The sequence below is a fragment of the Balaenoptera acutorostrata genome, chromosome 16 (genome assembly GCF_949987535.1).
Source record: "Balaenoptera acutorostrata chromosome 16, mBalAcu1.1, whole genome shotgun sequence".
NCBI lineage: Eukaryota > Metazoa > Chordata > Mammalia > Artiodactyla > Balaenopteridae > Balaenoptera > Balaenoptera acutorostrata.
In genome coordinates this window covers 23,055,113-23,074,823 of record NC_080079.1, presented here as the reverse complement: position 1 = coordinate 23,074,823, position 19,711 = coordinate 23,055,113, and the positions used below count along the sequence as shown (strand labels likewise).

Below are 19,711 nucleotides of genomic sequence, written 5' to 3'. Positions count from 1 at the left end.
GGCCTCTATCCATGAAACACTATGCTTCCCCTCAGGGCCTAAGCATTTGTCACAGGTTCAGCTCACATCTTGCCTCTTGGGAGCCCAATCCTGAGGTTCTGGAGTCAGGTGGACCAAGACCCGTAACACCCCATCTAATTGTACAATGCAGTCTTCAGAGGAAAGAAATCCCAGCTGAACCCTCCAGGCAATCACTCTAAAAGTCCTAAAAATACAGCCTCAAATTACCCTGGATGTCTTATTTCTATAGAATACATTTTACTAGGAACATTCCATTTGGGGCTGCAATTCTGAACTTGTTCCACATTTGTAATAGCCCTGCTGGAAAAAAATCTCTTTTCTAATCACTAGGCTGTGCTTTCCGTGACACTGTCACTTTCCAAGTATTCACAATCTAAAAATCACTTTTTGTCTCCTCTCTGCTACCAGCTCCCAAACCTGAGGAAGGTTTTAACAGTCTGGGTCTCCTGGAGCTCAAAGATTTTCTTTCCTATTGTGTGCCTTGGCAGAGTTTTATAAAATTATTGTGGTTTCCACTTCCTTTTGTCATTTTCCTCTCTTTACCTTACTGCTGTTTTCTAAAGCTCAGATTAAAACTACATTAAACAACAGGGTTAATGGGAGAGGAAGGTCAAAAGACTCTTGGGTACCATACATCCATGTCTCATTAATTCATCTTTCCTCAATCTTAACGAGCCTACTGATTTGGTTAACTTTGGGGTCAACTGATGCCCATGAGCTTCAGAAGGTGGATATTATGACAAATCTTTCAGTGTGACTCTCAATGGCAAGGAAAGGCTCCCACTAAAGTCCAAATATGAAACTCAAATGTCTATTATCCCTGGCGTGTCTGCTTCAAAGACAACACCCTCAACAACAGATGTGTTGAGCACCTACCATGTGTCAAGTATGATTCTTGAGCTAGTTCTTTGGAATGACCAAAAAGACAGCCACAGTCCCTAAGCTCACGGAGCTCACAGTGAGTGGGGGAAGGTGGACAAGGAAGTCAACAAACGCATGTGCTGATTTAAGAGAGTGAGGAAGGTCACGAATAAAAAAGACTGGACCAAGCACAACTTCAGAGAATGCTCGAGGAAGCTCTCCGAGATGAAGGTAATCAAGCAAGGGTCTGAATGCCAAGAAAAAAACAGACTAGGAGAGGGGCATTTTAAGAGATATAACGGCAAATGCAGAGCCTGGGACATAAACGAGGGCGGTGAGCTAATGGTATGGAAAGGTGCACCCTTCTCCCCCACTGTAGCCTATGCAGAAGGAAGGAAGGAAAGTCTGGAGAGCAGGCAGGAGAAACAGACAGGGGCCAGACCGTGTGGAATCTTGCAGGCCGTGTTAAGTATCTGAATTTCATTCCACCTGAATTAGAAAGTCATTAGAAGGTTAAGTGTAGGAGGGACATGCTCTGATTTTTAAAGCTCAGGTTGATACCATTTACATAAAATTTTAGAAAAAAGCAATCTAATCTCTCGTGAAAGAAAGCAGATCAGAGGTTGTCTAGGGCCAAGGGTGTGGATAGTGCCTGTGAAGAGGCACAAAGCAATGTTTCAGGGTGATGAAAATGTTCTGTCTTGACTGTGGTAGTGGTTTCACGGGTCTATACATTTGTCAAGATTTATCACTGTACTCTTAAAATGGGTACTTTTTATGTATGCATGTCAACTCAATAAAGTGGGATTAAAAAAAGGTTGCATTGGCTGCTATGGAGAGACGAGATTGCCAGGTAGAGACAGGAGGAACAGCCTGTCACTGTAGGGGAAGGGAAGAATGATGGTGGCTTATATTAGGATGGTCCCAGCCGAGATAGGGATGTGAGCTGATACTGCATTTATAATTCAGAGGCACAGCAGCAAGACTTCCTAACGCTGGGCTGGGGGTGGAGCCATGAATACCTCCCAAAGTGCTTTGTGTAAGAGGCATTTCTAATGGTCCATTTATGATGCCAGAGCACCCAGGAAAGCCTCTTTAGGTGATATGGTTAATTCTCTCTCATGGACGTTCAATCACCAAAGCACATGATGGGATGGAGGACCACATTAAGGGGCTGGTGCATCTCATGCATCTTTGGCTAAATATCACATTGCTCCAGCGTGGAACTGCTGAAGGAGGAAGGTGGGCATGTCTTTAAAATGCTACTGAAGCATGTCTTGCATAGAGTAGACATTCAGTAAGTGACTGTTACATTTACTTACTCTGCAACTGGATTTGTGTACTTACTCTAACAAATGGCTTTCCCCCACCCTCCACCCCCGTAAGTTGCCAGTAATAAGGACAGAAGCTGAGTGGGAGGCTGAATTTCAAACTGCTTCCCCTGATGCATGGTGACAACTGCGATATCCTCTGCAACTAATAAGGTCAAGCTATGGCTGCTGGCATCTTCTCGACTGGGAGGTTGACCCACCTACAGCTGTAGGAGATGAACCTGCAAAGTGACTGCTCAGACCTCATGGGACAGAAGGAAGCATGCTGAGTGTGCAAAACATTAAAGTTGGGATTGTATGACGGGTGGGAAAATTGATATAAATCAAGCCCTTCTTACTAAAACTAAGAGGTGTCTCCTCTAGCCTTACAGACTGGTCTCTCCTTTTCAGGCATTTAAATACAACTTCAGAATTGTTTTGTAGAAATTAGCATTTAATGACTCTTTGTTTTACAATTAATCTCTTCTTCCCTTCCTTCTTCATTCACTCAGTAACTACTCATGTGTCAAGTACAGGGCAGGCCCCAGAACTACTAAGAGGAGTGAGATGTGACCTTATAATCTTTCACTCATTAATCTATTCCCTCTCAGGAAGACAGCAAACTCCTTGAAGGCAAGACCCATTTTTGATCCCTCTCTTGGATACCATCATATAATCAAATACATAAATACATTGATCTGATCTACTTATTGCCCAAATGTTAGACAATTTTTTAAAAGCTATACTTCAAAGCAGGGGTCAACAAACTTTTGTTTTTAAGGGCCAGATAATAAATATCTTATTGGTGGACCGTACAGTTTCTGTCATGACTACTCAAGTCTGCCACTGTAGAGCAAAAGCAGTCACAGACAATATATAAATGAATAAGCATGACTACATTTCAATAAAACTTTATTTAAAGAAACAAGCAGTGGGCCAGATTTGCCCCACAGGCCATGGTTTACCAACACCAGCTTTATACAGTGACATAAATGAATGGAACATATTATAAAGAGTACTGATTAAGGATTTAAATCAGTGGTTCTTACCTTGGTTTGAGGCATAAATTCCTCTGAAAATATGAATAAACATCTCCACTGGAAAATACACCTACACAATTCTGCATTCAGTTCATCAATTCTACAGCTGAATTTATGTATCATTAGATCCAAAACAGGTTATTCCCAGGAGAGTAAGGGTACATTTCCCCACCATAGATGGAAACTATCATACTCTCCCTTAAACTACAATATGAGGTCCTCATCAGAAATTGGGCATCAACTGAACATCCTTAAAATGAGCAAGAAACTTACTCATGTTCTCTTATCGCTTTGGTCCTATCACAAGAGGCAGAGCTATGATTCTTTTCTACACACTGCCTTCACACCCTTCCCTGTCCCCTTCTGTTCATCAGTTGAGCAAGAAGCCCTGGAAACATGCTTCTCTGCTTGTTGAACCTCCATCTCCAGCCCTCACCGTGTGGGACATTTTGCCCCAATACGAAGACTCACCAGCAAGCAGTGCACAGGGTCCCCCCTTAGGTCCATGTCCGGGGCCTGCAGCAAATGCCAGTCTCTGCCTTTGTTGTACGTGATGAAAGTCTTCACTTGGTTGTCAATCTTCTTGTTAGCCAAGAACATTCCCTTTATCCCTGCTACCTGGGAAAAATCGACATGGCTGAAAAATACATCAATTTGAGAAGAAATATATTTGTTTTACTTAAAAAAAAAAAAAAAAAAGACTGTCAAATTCAGCTGTGAGCACTTCTCTTGGAGGAAAGAGGGTGAGGGTCATGCTTGTGTATAATGACTCCCTGGGACAGAAGACAGCAGACCCGTGCCCCTGTGGTATGAGGGTCTTAATGCAAATTTGATAGAGGCTTCTCATCTCCCCTAAGGTAGGTTGGTAGTAGCTTACTGTTGCCTACAGATAAACTCTGATGCTGCTGGTTCTGTGCTTGACAAATGATAAATAAATAGGGGTTACTTTTATTTTAGGCGTAGCACTCATAGTCTTAAATACTTTATCTCACTTAATTCTTATAATGGTCCTTTTGGATAAGTCTCACTTACTCTGTTTCACAAATGAGGAAACTAAGGCTCACTCAGGTAAAGTGACTTGCCCAAGGTCACAATGCCTAATGTTATACAGATAGTAAGTGGTGGATCAGAGATTTTAACCCAGAGCTCTGTGGCTTCACAGCCCCTGCCCTTAATGACTAAATCACTGCACTATCTACAGCCTTGGGCAATTAAAAGAGGTCAGTTAAAACTCAGGATCCAGGGGTCTTCCCTGGTGGTGCAGTGGTTGAGAATCTGCCTGCCAATGCAGGGTACGCGGGTTCGAGCCCTGGTCTGGGAAGATCCCACATGCCGCGGAGCAAGTGGGCCCGTGAGCCACAACTACTGAGCCTGCGCGTCTGGAGCCTGTGCTCCGCAACGAGAGGGGCCGCGACGGTGGGAGGCCCGCGCACCGCGAGGAAGAGTGGCCCCCGCTCGCCGCAGCTGGAGAAAGCCCTCGCACAGAAACGAAGACCCAACACAGCTAAAAAAATAAATAAATAAAATAAATAAATTTATTAAAAAAAAAAAAAACTCAGGATCCACTTACTGTTACTTTTCTTTTTCTGTAAAAGATCTCTCTATTAAGCTACCAAAATACATTGAGCAAAAGAGAACAGCTTTTAAACTTAAAGAAGCAGTGGTTTCCCTAAATTGTCAAATAATCCCTCCTCCATTTCTATAACACTATTGTTCCTACTATAAACAGTCCTTATTAATTATTTGGCTCTGAAAATATGATTGCCTTCTCTCTTTTATACCTTAGGAAAGAGGTAACAATTGAGAAGTTGCCAAACTGTGCAGTAGCAAATCATTAATTGTGTGTTATGTTTTTCATGCGTTTTAGAACTTAAGAAACATATTTATATATATTTGACTTTGCTTGAAATTATGACAACCCAGGAAAACTTGAGGGCAGTGAAAAAAGGGTCTGAAATGTGTTGACAAGTGCATTCCAACACTATGCAAAGGTTATCCTATTTAATGCTCACAAAAGCCAGGAGATATAGTTACCATCAGCCTCATTTGAGGATGAGAGAACAGAAACTTAGATTAAGTGTCTTTCTGGAGCACAGACAGGGAGTAAGTGAATAAGCTAGCAAGCGTATTTGAACCCATTTAACTGAACTCAGCCCCTTTATATTATAATATGAAAATTTTTAAGCAGAAGGATGAAACCATGGTAACAGTCCTTGTCACATATGAACCACTATACCTAGTACTTTGTATGTAAAACCTCCAATATTCACTATAAACCTGCATAACAGCTATTATCCCGATTCTATGGATGAGGAAGCCAAGGCATAAGGAATATTTAATTGCTTAAGATAACAGAGTTGGGGTTCACACCCAAATCTGTTGGACTTCCAACATTCTTTCAACAAATACAGCTCTGTCAATTCAAAGAGGCTGGGCTTCGATCAATAGAACACGCACGTTTTGCCTTTGCTTTTGACACAGTCAAACCTCATTAGTTTGTCCCTGCTGTTTTGGCATCTGGGATCATTTAGAGTTGAGCCAACTTTGTACTCCTTTGGAACAACAAACCTGTTAAGCAAATAAATGGTATAAACGAGTTTCTGGGCGGAATACTGTGAACTACTTAGGAAAACAAGCCTCATTTGGGGCCAGCAACAGTAGCCAGAACACTTTCTTATGTACTGTGGAGCCTCCATGAATGTGGAAGATGTAAATTTCCAGAAGTACTCTACCTCCCAACAACGATATGTTAATTACAAAATAATATTTACTGATAGTTATTCACTATTTCGGCTCCATAAGGACTACCCACCAGGGAAGCTCATGTTGGTTTCACATATGTTCGAGAGGCTGTTACATATTTAAATGACTAAACTGCCAATTCTTTAAAGATTCAATTTCATAAATCAGAATTTTCCTGCAGTCATACCTGTCTTTCCTCCACAGCAGTCCCAAACAAGAGAAATGACACTGTCATAACCATGCAAAACTCTAGAAGTTTAGAAGACGTAGAGAATGGATAAAAATATTACCCATCCCGGGAGTTCCCTTCCCCATTTCCCTCCCTGCCCTGTCTCTCTTTTGGCCTGGGTGTCAGAGCAGGGCTGTGCGTGTTTAGGAGCTGGTGCATTTGGGACTTCCCTGGTGGTGCAGTGGTTAAGAATCCGCCTGCCAATGCAGAGAACACGGGTTTGAGCCCTGGTCTGGGAAGATCCCACATGCCGCGGAGCAACTAAGCCCATGTGCCACAACTACTGAGCCTGTGCTCTAGAGCCCACGAGCCACAACTACGGAGCCCTCATGCCACAACTACTGAGCCCGTGTGCCACAACTACTTAAGCCTGCGTGCCTACAGCCCATGCTCCACAAGAGAAGCCACCGCAGTGAGAAGACTGTGCACTGCAACGAAGAGTAGCCCCCGCTCACCGCAACTAGAGAAAGCCCACACGCAGCAATGAAGACTCAACGCAACCAAAAATAAATAAATAAATAAATTTATTTTTTTTTTAAAATGGAAGCTGGTGCATTTGATCTGCAGAAGCGGTGAATTTATTGGCCCCCGACTGCGTGGCATTATCAAATGCCACTTGAGCAGACAGCCTGTGCTTTGTAATTCATCTCTGGCAGCCTGGCCTTCAGGTTTATCTTGAGGAATAGAAACTTGGCAAAGCTGAGGAAATGTGTCACAATAGGCTACAGAGCTGGAGAGGGTCTTCTTATTTTCCTCTTGCTGCCAAGGCACTTAACCTGTGAAAATCCCATTTGAGGTGTCTGTCTGTCTGTCTGTCTGTCTGTCTATCTATCTATCTATCTATCTATCTATCTATTCCTTATTTGTTTTGGCTTCTTTGGCCTGGTCTGCAAAGATGGTCACCCCTGCCTGCTCTTAGGGTTTTGTGCCATTCAAGGTTCCTTTTCCCTGAGCCTCAGAAGTCTATCTGTCTATGTGTCTCGGTGCTCGCCTATTGTGAGGTCTCATCATACGTCTCTAGAACCTCTACCCTCTTACTGTAGAACTTTGGATACCAAGGGAGCAGTATTAGTGCCCAAAATGCGGAATGTGTGTGTGTGTGTGTACTTGTGTGTACATGCATGCATATGTGTATTAACGTGTGTGTGTGTGTGTGTAAGGTCTGGGCTTCTGCTGAGGATGAGGGACATGTTTTCATTGCCAGACAACCTCCCTCTGCATCCACAGCATGTAGACTGGGGTGGGACCGTGGTGGGATGGGGCGGGGGGTGGGAGGAAAACTGCTATTCCCACTGGAAGACATGCCTTCACACAGACGCAGAGTTCCGAGGAACGTATTCCTATGAGGGTGATACACCTCACTGCTGGGAGCTTGCCTCCCTTCAGGGAAAGAGCTGTTATTCGCTTTTCTACCTTTCTGAATTCTGCACAAAGACGCTGCGTGTGCTGAGAAGCCACTTTTCTTTCTTTGCCTCTCACACGGGGGAATTTGATACCAGAAGTTTCAAAGGTATTAGTAATTATTTCTTATTCTCTGATATCATATAAGCCAAAATAACATTTTGATTAGATTTTTAAATATGAAGTGTTACCGCTCAAACCTCAAGCCAACACAAAGCACAACAGTACACTGACCATTCCCCAGGGTGATAGCCTCAAAATGCTACCTTCCCTTCTCTCCTCTTACTTTCTTTGATGATGTAGGCCACCCCTACTCTCTTAGACAGCATCCCAACATGCCTCTCCCTATCTATCCTTCAAGGCCCAGCTCAATAAGCCTTTCTCCAGAAACCAGGACCTCTTTTCCATCCTGACTGTCCCCAGCTCTTCTTCTCTGTTCTCCAATTTGTCTCTCGTATAGATGGTACCTACATCTTTGCTCTCAACAACCATGTAAGCTTCTCGAGGGCATCAGTCTTCCTGGAAACGTCTCTTGTACTCCTTACACTCCTTATCACATGTTAATTCTTCATAGCTTCTCTTGTCATCTCTCACATCACTGTCTTCCACTTGAGTATAACTTTTGGATTATCATTCAATCCACCATATTCCCCCATTAATAATTGAAAAGTCACTTTGTACAAGAAGTCCTTTTTTTTGTTTTTAATGAAATAGGTAGAATTCTGCATTAGAAGACCGAACAACATTAATAGTGCCCCAAACTTATTGAGTAATTAAGAAATGTCAGACACTACATGAAAGGCTTTGCAAGCCTGAGCACATCAATCTAAGTGGTAGACTCAATACATCCTCATTTCACACATGCAAGAACCAAAGTCTGATGGCATCAGTCATTTGCCTAAGGTCATTCCTGGAGAACCTTAGCAATGGACTCCACACCAGTCTGTCTATCTCAGAGCCCAAGCACTTAACCCTTTGGCAGTACTAGTTCTTCAAACTTCTTTCTCATCCTAGAGCTTCCTGAGAGAAATATCATATATGGACATTATAGGAAGTTGCCTTTCATTCATTCTTTAGTACATGTACTCAATAGTTGTTCAATTAATATTTTTTGAATATCTATCACTTATCATGCATTCTAAGCACTGGAAATATAGCACCTAGAATGTCTAAGTAACTTTACATTCATGCAGCAGGGTTTTTTTTTTTTTTTAAGAGTTAGAATGTGCTAGGTGCTGAGACTTGGATTTCTTTGGTGATTTAAATAATGAACCCCAGATATCTTCTTTGTTTTTTAATATTTTCACCTCTAGAGGGTACTCTCCAGTCCTGATCTTTCATATGTTCTGTACAGAGGCTAAGTTGGGAAGATCTTACACAGGAGTTTTTGCTTATTTCTGCCTCCGATGCTGACTGGGAGCTGATTCCTCCCACCCTCTCTGTCTCAGACTTTAATTACAAATCTGAAGTGTCAAAATTTGAAGAGAATAAAAATATGAGTCAACAACAATGGCAAGATAGAGAACATGTTCACCACCATGATTTCTTTGGGCTTTGGAGATAGGATATTTTTCTGTTCTACAGAGAGGATCCCAGCCAGGAGAGATACGTACTCAGCAGGGGTCAGGGGTGCCTCTGACACCAGGGAACCCATTGCCAAAAATGTCTAAGTGTTCTTTCCTTCCCTGTGGCCTTGGTCAGGCAGCATCACCTACCCAGGGAAAGAGTAGCCTTAAATAATTAGATGGTATATTCTATGTCCTGTAATAACTATGTCCTGTATGGGAGAGCATTTTTCCTCCCTATCTCTTATGCTGGATTGTAAGAGGTAGTCTTTTCCCAAGAATCAAGGTGTAAGCTACATCAACAGAACTATGGAGCTTTCTTTTTTAAAGAGAAGGTATTCATAATGTACAGAAGACACTATGTGTGTAACAGAACATGCATCAGTCATTGGTTGCGCCTTTCATGCGTCTTTCACTGTGCCTCACTCATACATTCTCTGCATTCTGAATTTGTCAGCCAGGTGACTTCATTCCCAACACAACCCTTTCGCTTGGCTGGGGTGAACTGTCGTTGTCCATTAAGCCAAAGGGCTCTTCATCATCATTAATTGATACCCGCTTCCCAGAGGAGGGAGGATACTGTCCAAAGCTGTCAGACCCACTCTCGTCACCCACACCAGAGGAATACACTAGGAATCACACATCTCAGACACTCTCAACACATCTCTTTTGCTCTGGCCACCATCAGGCACGCCGTCTTCTGTGACCCATCCCACATGGCTCCACTGGAGAATTTATGCTATTCAGGAATGACAGAATTTTAGGACAATTATTTCTAGGATTCTCTTGCACAAATATATCCACCAAACAAAACTGGGAGCCATGGGATAACACAGCCTGAATTTACCTATAACTGCAGGCTCAGGACTTGGTTCAGAAGATGGCGAAGAGGTCCACAGCAATCATCTGCTGATTCTGTTTATGCTGGCTTTTCCTCAGACCATTTTCTCCTTCCTGTCTGGTTTCCTCTATAGCTAGGTAAAGTCTAATACTATTTATCCCGCTCTTTAGTGTGCTTCTATCTTAGGGTTATTACTCAGCCACAATCAAATACAAGCCTAAATACTGATCTTTCTGGACACACATAATAGCTTCTAGCTAAGAGTTCGCATATTAGGGTTCAGATCCTAATTCTGCCACTTACTAGCTTTGTAATCTTATGAAAATGATTGCATCCTCTCTGACTCCATTTACCTATAAATGGGCATGATGATTATGGTCCCTGTGTCATAAAGTGAACATACAGACTGAATGAGATAATTATGAAAAGTTCTTTAAAAAGTGCCTGGCACATAATGGTACCCCAAATATCATCTACTTAGTATGATCTTGCATCAACAAAAATCACTCGTGAGCATTTTTTTCTCTGTAGCCTACTTTCCTGGCTCACGTGTCTCGACTCTTTTGAACGGGGTCCATGGCCAATGGTCAACTCACACTGAGGGGAAATTCTGGTATTTCAATAACTAAACCATGTAAGATGGGCCCCCAACACTTTGTCCCCAACATTTCCCTACCTCATCACAGACACATATAGTTCTAACGTAGAGAGAACCACATTTGTCGTAAGGTTGCAAGGAGTGAGTGAATAAAATGATTGATTTTAATGAGAACTGTGTCTCCCTCTGCATTTCCCACAAAGACTCACCAACAATACACATGCCTGATACACAGACTCATACAGTCATACATTACATAGTTCGCCTCTGCTAACATAGTATAAAGAGCACATAAGAACAGCAGGCAATTGGCAGGTAGAAGCAAAGGATGCATGTAATCCTCCTCAGTCACCCCCGTATGTGAACAGATGTGCACTCTATGTATACTCTGTCACCCTCACCTTGCATAATGCTCATCTCTCCTCCTTATTAATTCATCTATGGATTTTCTTACTTTTCATTTATCTCTAACCACTTATCATTCATTGCAATTCTACTGGGAAATTCAGGCTGGATGGCTTTCAGCTTCCTGCTAGGCAGAACAATCAGATTTAAGGAACATTTGTGCCAGGTTCTGTGTCAGCCAATATTCTTTCTATCTAGGTAATCAGCAGATACGGCACTGCCGTTCTGATCACATCAATTTCAATTCAAGTTGCTGTGAACTGCCAGGCTAATAAAACAAAGACTCTTCTTCCCCGGCCCCAGAATGCAGGACACCTTTACATAATGTAGTTACACCATTGTTCAAAGTGATGATAATAAGAGCCAGCAGTTTCCCAACAGAGAGTCAACCGCAAGAGACACACAAAGGGAAAACATAAAGATTACCAAAAAATGGTTTGTCGTGTCCAGAGGTCATTCTATCTCCTCTTCTCACTCCCTACCTGTTAGCTATTTTTGATTGCAGAAAACCATTCATGAAAACAGTTGCAAATAACAGGAAATGACAAAGTCATTCTTGTTCAAATTTGTCATCTTTTCCATCATCAAGGGACTAATTAAAATGGTCTCTATTTTGGCAGAAAAAAAATTATCCAGAGAAATTATTCCACATTGACTTGAAAAGAGGGGAGAAGATAATCAGGAAGGAAAAATGCAGCCTGAAAATCAAATGTTTTCAGGAGAGCAAGGACAGAGCCGAGACCAGGGAAGCAAACTGGGTGATTAATGTGGGACAGCTGATTAGACTTCATACTCTCAGAGCTGTAAATGCTGGATCAAGGCAAGAAAACATATGGTATTTCAAAAAAACACGCTTAAAGTTTAAATGTTTATAACACATTTACAAAAGAGGAAAGAAATGTTGCAATTTACATTTGTTTATAAGAAGACAGCTTTGGTGATAAAGGATGTCATATGGCCCTGCTAATTACAATATGGAAAGAAGCAGAGATCCAAAATGGTGGAAATACTTTGGACATTTAAACAATGTGGGTAGATTTTAGGACCAGAACATTGTTCTGGAGCTTAAACTCATTGGAACAGAATATCAATTAGACTATCTATAATTTGTTGAGTATTGTTGTATTTCAGGCACTGTTCATGGCACTTTAAGAAGATTAGCTTATTTCATTCTCAGAGAAATCCTATCAAGGAGGTACCATGTTTATCCCCTTATTTTAAACAAGAAAACTGAGGCTCAGAAGTTGTTGGATTTATCTCAAGAATATATACACGTGGTGTGGCCAGGATTTAAACCCAGCCAGCCCGACTCTAAAATTTACACCCTAAATCAGAATTTTACCCTACATGAATTTGAAGGTAAATCACCAGAATATGTAAATGTTTTCCAGAATACATGTTCAGTTTGAGGCTGAGATATATGATACTATATTTATCTGGAACATGGGCAGGAAATGAAGTGGAAGAAACTTGTGAATGTATAAAAAATTTGCAGGGTATTTTTCTAAATATATACACAAAAACTATGTCCTATGCTAGTCTACCATAATTTCCATCACAAATACTTGAGCTCTGAAATGGGCATACAGTTTGTTAACATGCCTTTATACACACAGAGAAGTTTAGATACTAGAAGAAAATTCCCAAGAACTCCTAAAGATGAAGGAATATAGATAGCATTAAAAGGAATTCTAATAATAGGTGAAATTGGTTTCTTTCTTTGACATACTGGATATGATTCCCTTACCTCTCATTACACAAACAACCTCTACTCTCTGAACTTATCCTTCACCAAATGATGACATCATTATGACTGAACATATTTGAATAAGTTTTATAATTCTTTTTCAGATAGAATATTAGTGTATGATTGCACTTCCCATATTCTGAATATGTTTCGTAATGGCTCATTATATCCCATTATAAATCCTTCATAGCACAAGACTGACAAATGGCTAAAATCCATCCCCAAATAGCAGCTTTCTTTTCACCTGACTGTGCTTTAAATGGCCATTAAAGTGTTGGTGTTTGTCATAAAAGCTAACTGATCCAACATATGATTTTATTTTGAACCTGGTCATTCTGAGAAACAAAGGGTCAGAGTTCCCTTAGGGAAATCTGGTAAACTCTGCTTTTTGTTTCTCCTCCTCACCCCTCTTTAGGAAAAGAAAGACGTATTAATCTTATCTCATGCATTGGCCCGCTGAGAGGATGGCAATTAGCTAGTAGAGGTTATGCAGTCAGAAAGGTTCTCAAGTACAAGGGAGTGTCTTTTTTTTTCTTTCAATATTTAGCTATAATCATTTTTTAAAAATATTTATTTTATATTGGAGTATAGTTGATTAACAATGTTATGTTAATTTCAGGTGTACAGCAAAGTGATTCAGTTATACATATAAGAGGGATAGATTGGGAGTTTGGGATTGACATGTGCAAACTGCTATCTTTAAAATGGATAACCAAGAGGATCTACTGTATAGCACAGGGAACTCTCTCAGTATTCTGTAATGACCTAAATGGGAAAAGAATTTGACAAGGGAGTGTCTTCTGATGCAATGCAAAGACATCCCCTTAGTTCTTTCTTCAGAGAGATGTAAGGGAGCACCGCCCATCGCCTCTTTGCTCCACCCCTGACACCCTATTAGCCCCTCAAGACTATTTTCAAATTTCACACTAGGCTCACTCTTATTCAAACCCTTTAATTGTTTGACTGCTTCCCTAGACACTTTCCAAGCCCTCTGGGGCTTCATGGCCTGTGGACTTGGTCAACAAAGAATCCCTCCCAGAGCTGTTTTGTAGATTGCAGATTAACCAATAAAAATGTTCTGCAACCCCGCTTCCCTCTCCCAAATGGAATGAGGCCAAATAAGGAACTAGTTATTAAAATGATCGAGGAAACGGCCAACTTGGGGACTTCAACTGCCAGTCCCAGCACTGCAGTGGCTCAAGACCACACGTGCCTTGTGACATACCTCATAGAGGTCGATCATGACGTTGCCCTCAGGGCCTCTGCTGCTCTGGACATTCTCCAAGGCCAGAGTGAAGTAGACACCACGGGTGTCTGAGATGTAGAGGTTGTATGTGTCGTTTTGGTTCCATTCTTGGACCGCTGCGAACACTTGGTTCTCATCAGTGCTGATGACATGCATGTCCTGAGGAAAGACGCAGGGAAGGAAACAGGAAGAAGAGTTTTATAAGTGCACCTGGCACGTGTCCACAGAGTGGAATCTGATGAAGAATACCAAAATAGGCTCATAGGTACTGTGAGGGAGGACAGAGATTTTCCTATAGCATATTTGTGACATAATAGTTAAGTGTTGGTCACATATTTCCTTTGTCATTTATGAGGTTAGGCAGTAAGGTCATCAGAAAATAGGACAGGGAGATGCTTGGTAGCTCAGTTACAATTTAATTACCTCATTAGATAATCTGAAGGATAATTTCTCAAATATGTATGAGTTTGGAGAATCAGGCATCCTGATAAATTTGCCAAGCACAAACATAGTACATGTTCAAAAGGCATATACGGGGCAAATACGAGGGGCAGAGAGAAAACAGACAAGCCTTGCATCTCACTGTGGTCCACGGACCAGCAGCATGGGCATCACCTGTAACTTTGTTAGAACCTCAGGCCTCACCTATCGAATAGAAATCTGTATTTTAATAAGATCCATGGATGATTAATATGCACATTAATGTTTAAGAAGCACTTCCCTAAGGCTCAGCAACCCTTAGAGGTCCCGGAGGAAAAATGTTCACCTGAGACCCCCAGAGCACTAATCTTCAGGTTAATGAGTGTTCAAGGACTTAGCTTATCAAAACCTGTACCCTGAGAAGTTCCCCAGGAAACCTTAAATAAAACAGGGAAAAACAGTCTGCATAAATGATCATGTTTTCAGACTCTGGCTGTCCTGGAAGATAGAAACAAGGCAGACGTAATGTGGAGGCAGTGAGCAGATGTCCCTGGGGTGGGGATTCCAAATCCTTTTCTCTCCCCATTCAGAACTCCAGAGGAGTGGGTGTTCAGGGAGAGGCTGACGTAGACCAAGGCTTGATGTCTCAGACCAAGGCCTGCTGTCTCCTTCAGGGGGTCCCACTCATTGCTCTCGGCAGCCTTCCCCCCTTCGCCCAAGTTGGTACACATCGGTATCACGTTCAGAAACCAAAAAGCAAAACAAAAACAGAATGATGCATAAGGCTAAAGGTAAAAGAACAACCTGGAAAGATTCTTGGCCTTTGTGTAGCTCAGTGCTCAGATCTTCCCAGAGGGATCATCCACTCTCCTTGAAAAGATTCAGGAGGTCTGTCAATCTTCCTTGGCAACAACTCCAGGGCTGGAAAATTCTACCTAACTTCAAAATTTCCCATTGTAATATATGCCCACGTTCTCTCAATCAATCAATCAGCAATTCAGCTTCAACTCTGCTTTAGACTTAGAGGAACAAGTCTCTCATTCCTCTTGAAACTTGACCATAGTGAACTCATATGATTCCGGAAGGGAGAAGTCCTTATCCAAAGGGTTTTGTATTCCTGACACCTTCTCAGGTCTTACTGCCATACTCTAGAGTTTGATAACGTGTTTATAGAAAAAGTGGGGAGGCCAAAAATGAATCCTGCCCATGAATTCAATTTGGTTGATAATGCAAACTAAGGTTTGCTATAAAAGTTGGCCATATCTTATATCTGCCCAACGCCTATGTACATTTCTTCTGGCAACTGTAGCTTGATGTTCTTTGAAAAAGCATTCTCATCCTTCTCAAATTTCCTCCCTATGCTCAGTCTTTGCTACTTTCTCCCACCCTCAGCACCAGAAGTGATCTTGTAGGCCTAGCACTCAGAAAATTCCATTTTCCTGATGACAGTGATTGGATCAGTGACGGCAAAATCAGTAAGACATAATGCTAGAATGACTGTGGAATTATTAGAGAGAGAGAGAAAAGTTATTTTTTACTGTTAGTTTGTAAGCAGTTGGAATAAAAATAAAGTCTAGATCTGATGGGACATATCTTGGAGGCAGAGGATAAGCCAGTCTTGGAAAAATAGGCTCAAAAGGTGGAGAGAGATGGTCCAAATTCTATGATACTCTTTGAGTCTCTGAATGTAGATATCTAAGGAGCCTGCCCACCCGTAAACTTGTTTAGTTAGAGAGGACAGTAGAGCAAAATGATTAAAAGAATGGTCTTTCAAATAAAACTACTTGAGTTCAAATCCTGGCTCTGTCATTCAGCTGTGCGAACGGAACTTTGTGCCTCAGGATTTCCACCTGCAAACCAGAGATAATAGTATGCCCTTCATGGAGTTGTGAGGATTAAATCAGTTAGTAAGTGATAAGCATTTAACCACAGTGTCTGCTGTTAGCATCTGCTCCACACATGCTAGCTATTTTCTGTTAAGCAAACCCTAAATCCCCTTTGTTGATTAAGCAAGGTTGATTTGGCCTTTCTGTTCATTGCAAATATTAGGGTGCTAACTAATACACTTAACAAAAAGTGGTTCATCCAAATGTTTTGTTTCTTTCTAATTGAGGGAATTAACTGTGGAAACTAGTCCGAAGGCCATTCATCCACTGAGGGCCAAACCTTCTATGGCTCCCCATTTCCTATAGGACAAAGATCAAAATCCTTACCCTACCATTTAGAACCCTTAAACAACTACTCCCAATTCATGTTTCCTTCCTTGTTAGCAGGATGTAGCTTCATCCCTGAACTCAAGTTAAAATATTTCAGCAGTAACCTGGTCCCTGCATAACTGTGACTTTGGACCCATTAAATAATCCTAGGGGCCAGAGTAAATCATCCATACTACCGCAGCCCGCTCAAACTTTTCCTTGGTCGGTGTAGAATGCAAAACACAGATGCATCAAGTACTTGAGTCACTTAGAGAACTAGTAACAGAACAAAAACAGATTAAATGGCCATCGCTAGATAAGGGCCAAGGGCAGATCTCTCTCTCTATATATAATCTAATTACATTGAAAAGACTGTTTAAAAACTATGTTGTCTTAAATATTTTAACTGAAACGTCTGACATATTTAAATGCCATCTTTCCTTTTTCTTCTTGCCTACACGCGCCTGTATCAGGAAAATATGCTATTTCACCCAAAATGGCACTTTATGTTGAAAGCTTATACTGAGATACAAAATTTTAGACCAAGAAGTGAACTCTGAGATGTTCTAGAGCACTTCCCAACATCTGTTCCATAGGACACCAGTACTGTTGGATTTTAATAGATTTTTTTTGAATGGATCCTTTTGTAAAACATTTTGATTAATGCTAACTATACAGCTTTCTTGCTCACAGGACATCCTAGAGCCTTTAACATACCAGCGAGCTTCTGTTAGTCTCTAGGCAAGGAGCATGGAATGGAGTTTATTTCTTTTTTTAAACTCACAATCATAGAACCAAATTTTCATGAAGCATCTCTAAGGGCATTTTATTGAGTAATGAGTTTGAGAAAATATTATTGTGAATCTAAGCTCCGTATTTTAAAAATGTAAAAAAAAAGAAAGAGAAATTGACAAACCAGCCCAAGGTTCAAAGCAGGGGAATGACAGATCTAGGTCTGGAATTAGGGTCTCTCGCTGTGAATCAAGCAGCCTTTTCATCACCCACACCCCAGTTCACATCGATCTTCTCCAACACAAACAACTAGATCCATACTAATATTAATATTACCTTACTTTTATAGAGTATCTGTCCTCCAAAATGCTCAAAGCACTTTCATATGTGTTGCCTCATTTATCTCACTTGAGTAGCTCAGAATGAGCTCCAAGTATGGTAAGGGAGGGAAACTGTCACTAGGTCTCCCTGTCTGGAGGGCCTCACGCTCTTAATGGTAACAGCAATGTTAAAATCTCCCCACCTCCCTCTCTGGTCATCTTTACCGTTATATTAATTTTTTTAAATACAGCTCAGGGTAACCTCAGTCTTTCAAGAGTTGATACAATGGCAGGGGATGATTAAAGAAAATTTGAGCATGTAAGTGCAGGTTTGTCTCAGTTCCTTTGGTGGGCATGAAGCTTTGTTCCTTTTCAGCTGCAGCAGCCCTGCTTTGATAGAGGGTCCTGAAATACATGCATCTTTGCCATGGATCACTCCACCCAAGCTGGGGCCTCTCTTTGAAGGTGTAATGGGATTGTAATGAGGCATCTCATTGCCTTAAATAATAAACACCCATTTGGACCAAATAGTACATTCATTTGCTGTAGTGGTTCCGATTTTTCTGGGGACAAGTTAAATTAATCACCGCATTCTACCCTCGGACCCCAGATGAGGCTGACTAATGGAACATGCTCATTTGGGAGAGTGTGGGACAGGCCAGACAGCCAATTCAGGCTCAGACTAAAACTCTTCCTTCCAGATTGGCAAGATGCCACTGGGGGCAGCTGTCAACAGTGATCAGCATGATGGCTATGAACAAGCAATGCACAGTATGTGTTTCCCAACACTCCGGCCAAGGGGCCAAGTGGTTTCTTCATTTTTTTTTTATAATTTTTATTTTTTATTTATTTATTTATTTTTATTTTTGGCTGTGTTGGGTCTTCGTTTCTGTGCGAGGGCTTTCTCTAGTTGCGGCAAGCGGGGGCCACTCTTCATCGCGGTGCGCGGGCCTCTCACTATCGCGGCCTCTCTTGTTGCGGAGCACAGGCTCAGTGATTGTGGCTCATGGGCGTAGTTGCTCCACGGCATGTGGGATCTTCCCAGACCAGGGCTCGAACCCGTGTCCCCTGCATTGGCAGGCAGATTCTCAACCACTGCGCCACCAGGGAAGCCCTGGTTTCTTTGTTTTAAACTACCATTCTGAGGCTGCATAGGTCAATGGGACTTTTTCTCTGGATGCTCCTCAGTGTATAAAAATTTGGGGGGTGGGTGCTGCTCCCTTTTAGTAATAGAATCTATTAATTTATTTAGAGGGTAGAAAAGTGTAATACAAGGAATGCCAGTTTGGGAGTCAGGAGATTCAAGTTCTAGCCTCAAATCTGCAGCAAGAAGCATCTGGTTTGGCTGAAACTTATTCCACTCAAAAAGTATATTCCCGGGGCTTCCCTGGTGGCGCAGTGGTTGAGAATCTGCCTGCCAATGCAGGGGACACGGGTTCGAGCCCTGGTCTGGGAAGATCCCACATGCCGCGGAGCAACTAGGCCCGTGAGCCACAACTACTGAGCCTGCGCGTCTGGAGCCTGTGCTCCGCAACAAGAGAGGCCGCGATAGTGAGAGGCCCGCGCACCGCGATGAAGAGTGGCCCCCGCTTGCCGCAACTAGAGAAAGCCCTCGCACCGAAACGAAGACCCAACACAGCCATAAATAAAAAATAAATAAATAAATAATTTTTAAAAAAAAAAAGTATATTCCCAAGAGTAAGTAAGCATGAGATGAGTGGCTGGAAACTGCTGTTTCCTGATGTGGTCCCAATTCCCACATGCCTCTTGAATGGCAGCATCTCACTGCCTTGAGTATGTTCTTGTTTTTTAAGGTGAAAATCTTGCAAGCCAACTACTTCATTTATTGGTCAAAGACAGCAATTTATTTCAGTGCTCAAGTGAAAAAAAAGAAAACAACAAAAACAAAACAAAACAAAACCACCACCAGCTCTGTTGGACTTACCAAGGTAACATGATCATCTCCCTCATGGACCTCCCTAAAAGATTATCAAGAGTAATTTTAACAACACTCAATTTTTCTTTTACATACTGACTT

At 41.7% G+C, this 19,711-nt stretch overlaps 1 protein-coding gene across 6 annotated transcripts in view; it reads right to left on the bottom strand.

Annotated features, from left to right (window-relative positions):
* The window catches only part of SORCS1 (sortilin related VPS10 domain containing receptor 1), a 576,899-nt gene that overhangs the window by 120,876 nt on the left and 436,312 nt on the right, over positions 1–19,711 (bottom strand). For all 6 annotated transcript variants that reach the window (XM_057531522.1, XM_057531517.1, XM_057531518.1 and 3 more), the window contains exons 9-10: positions 13,986–14,165; positions 3,704–3,850 (exon numbers count right to left, since the gene is read on the bottom strand). In XM_057531522.1, coding sequence (XP_057387505.1) covers positions 3,704–3,850; positions 13,986–14,165 — 327 coding nt within the window. The remainder of the gene's footprint in view (positions 1–3,703; positions 3,851–13,985; positions 14,166–19,711) is intronic.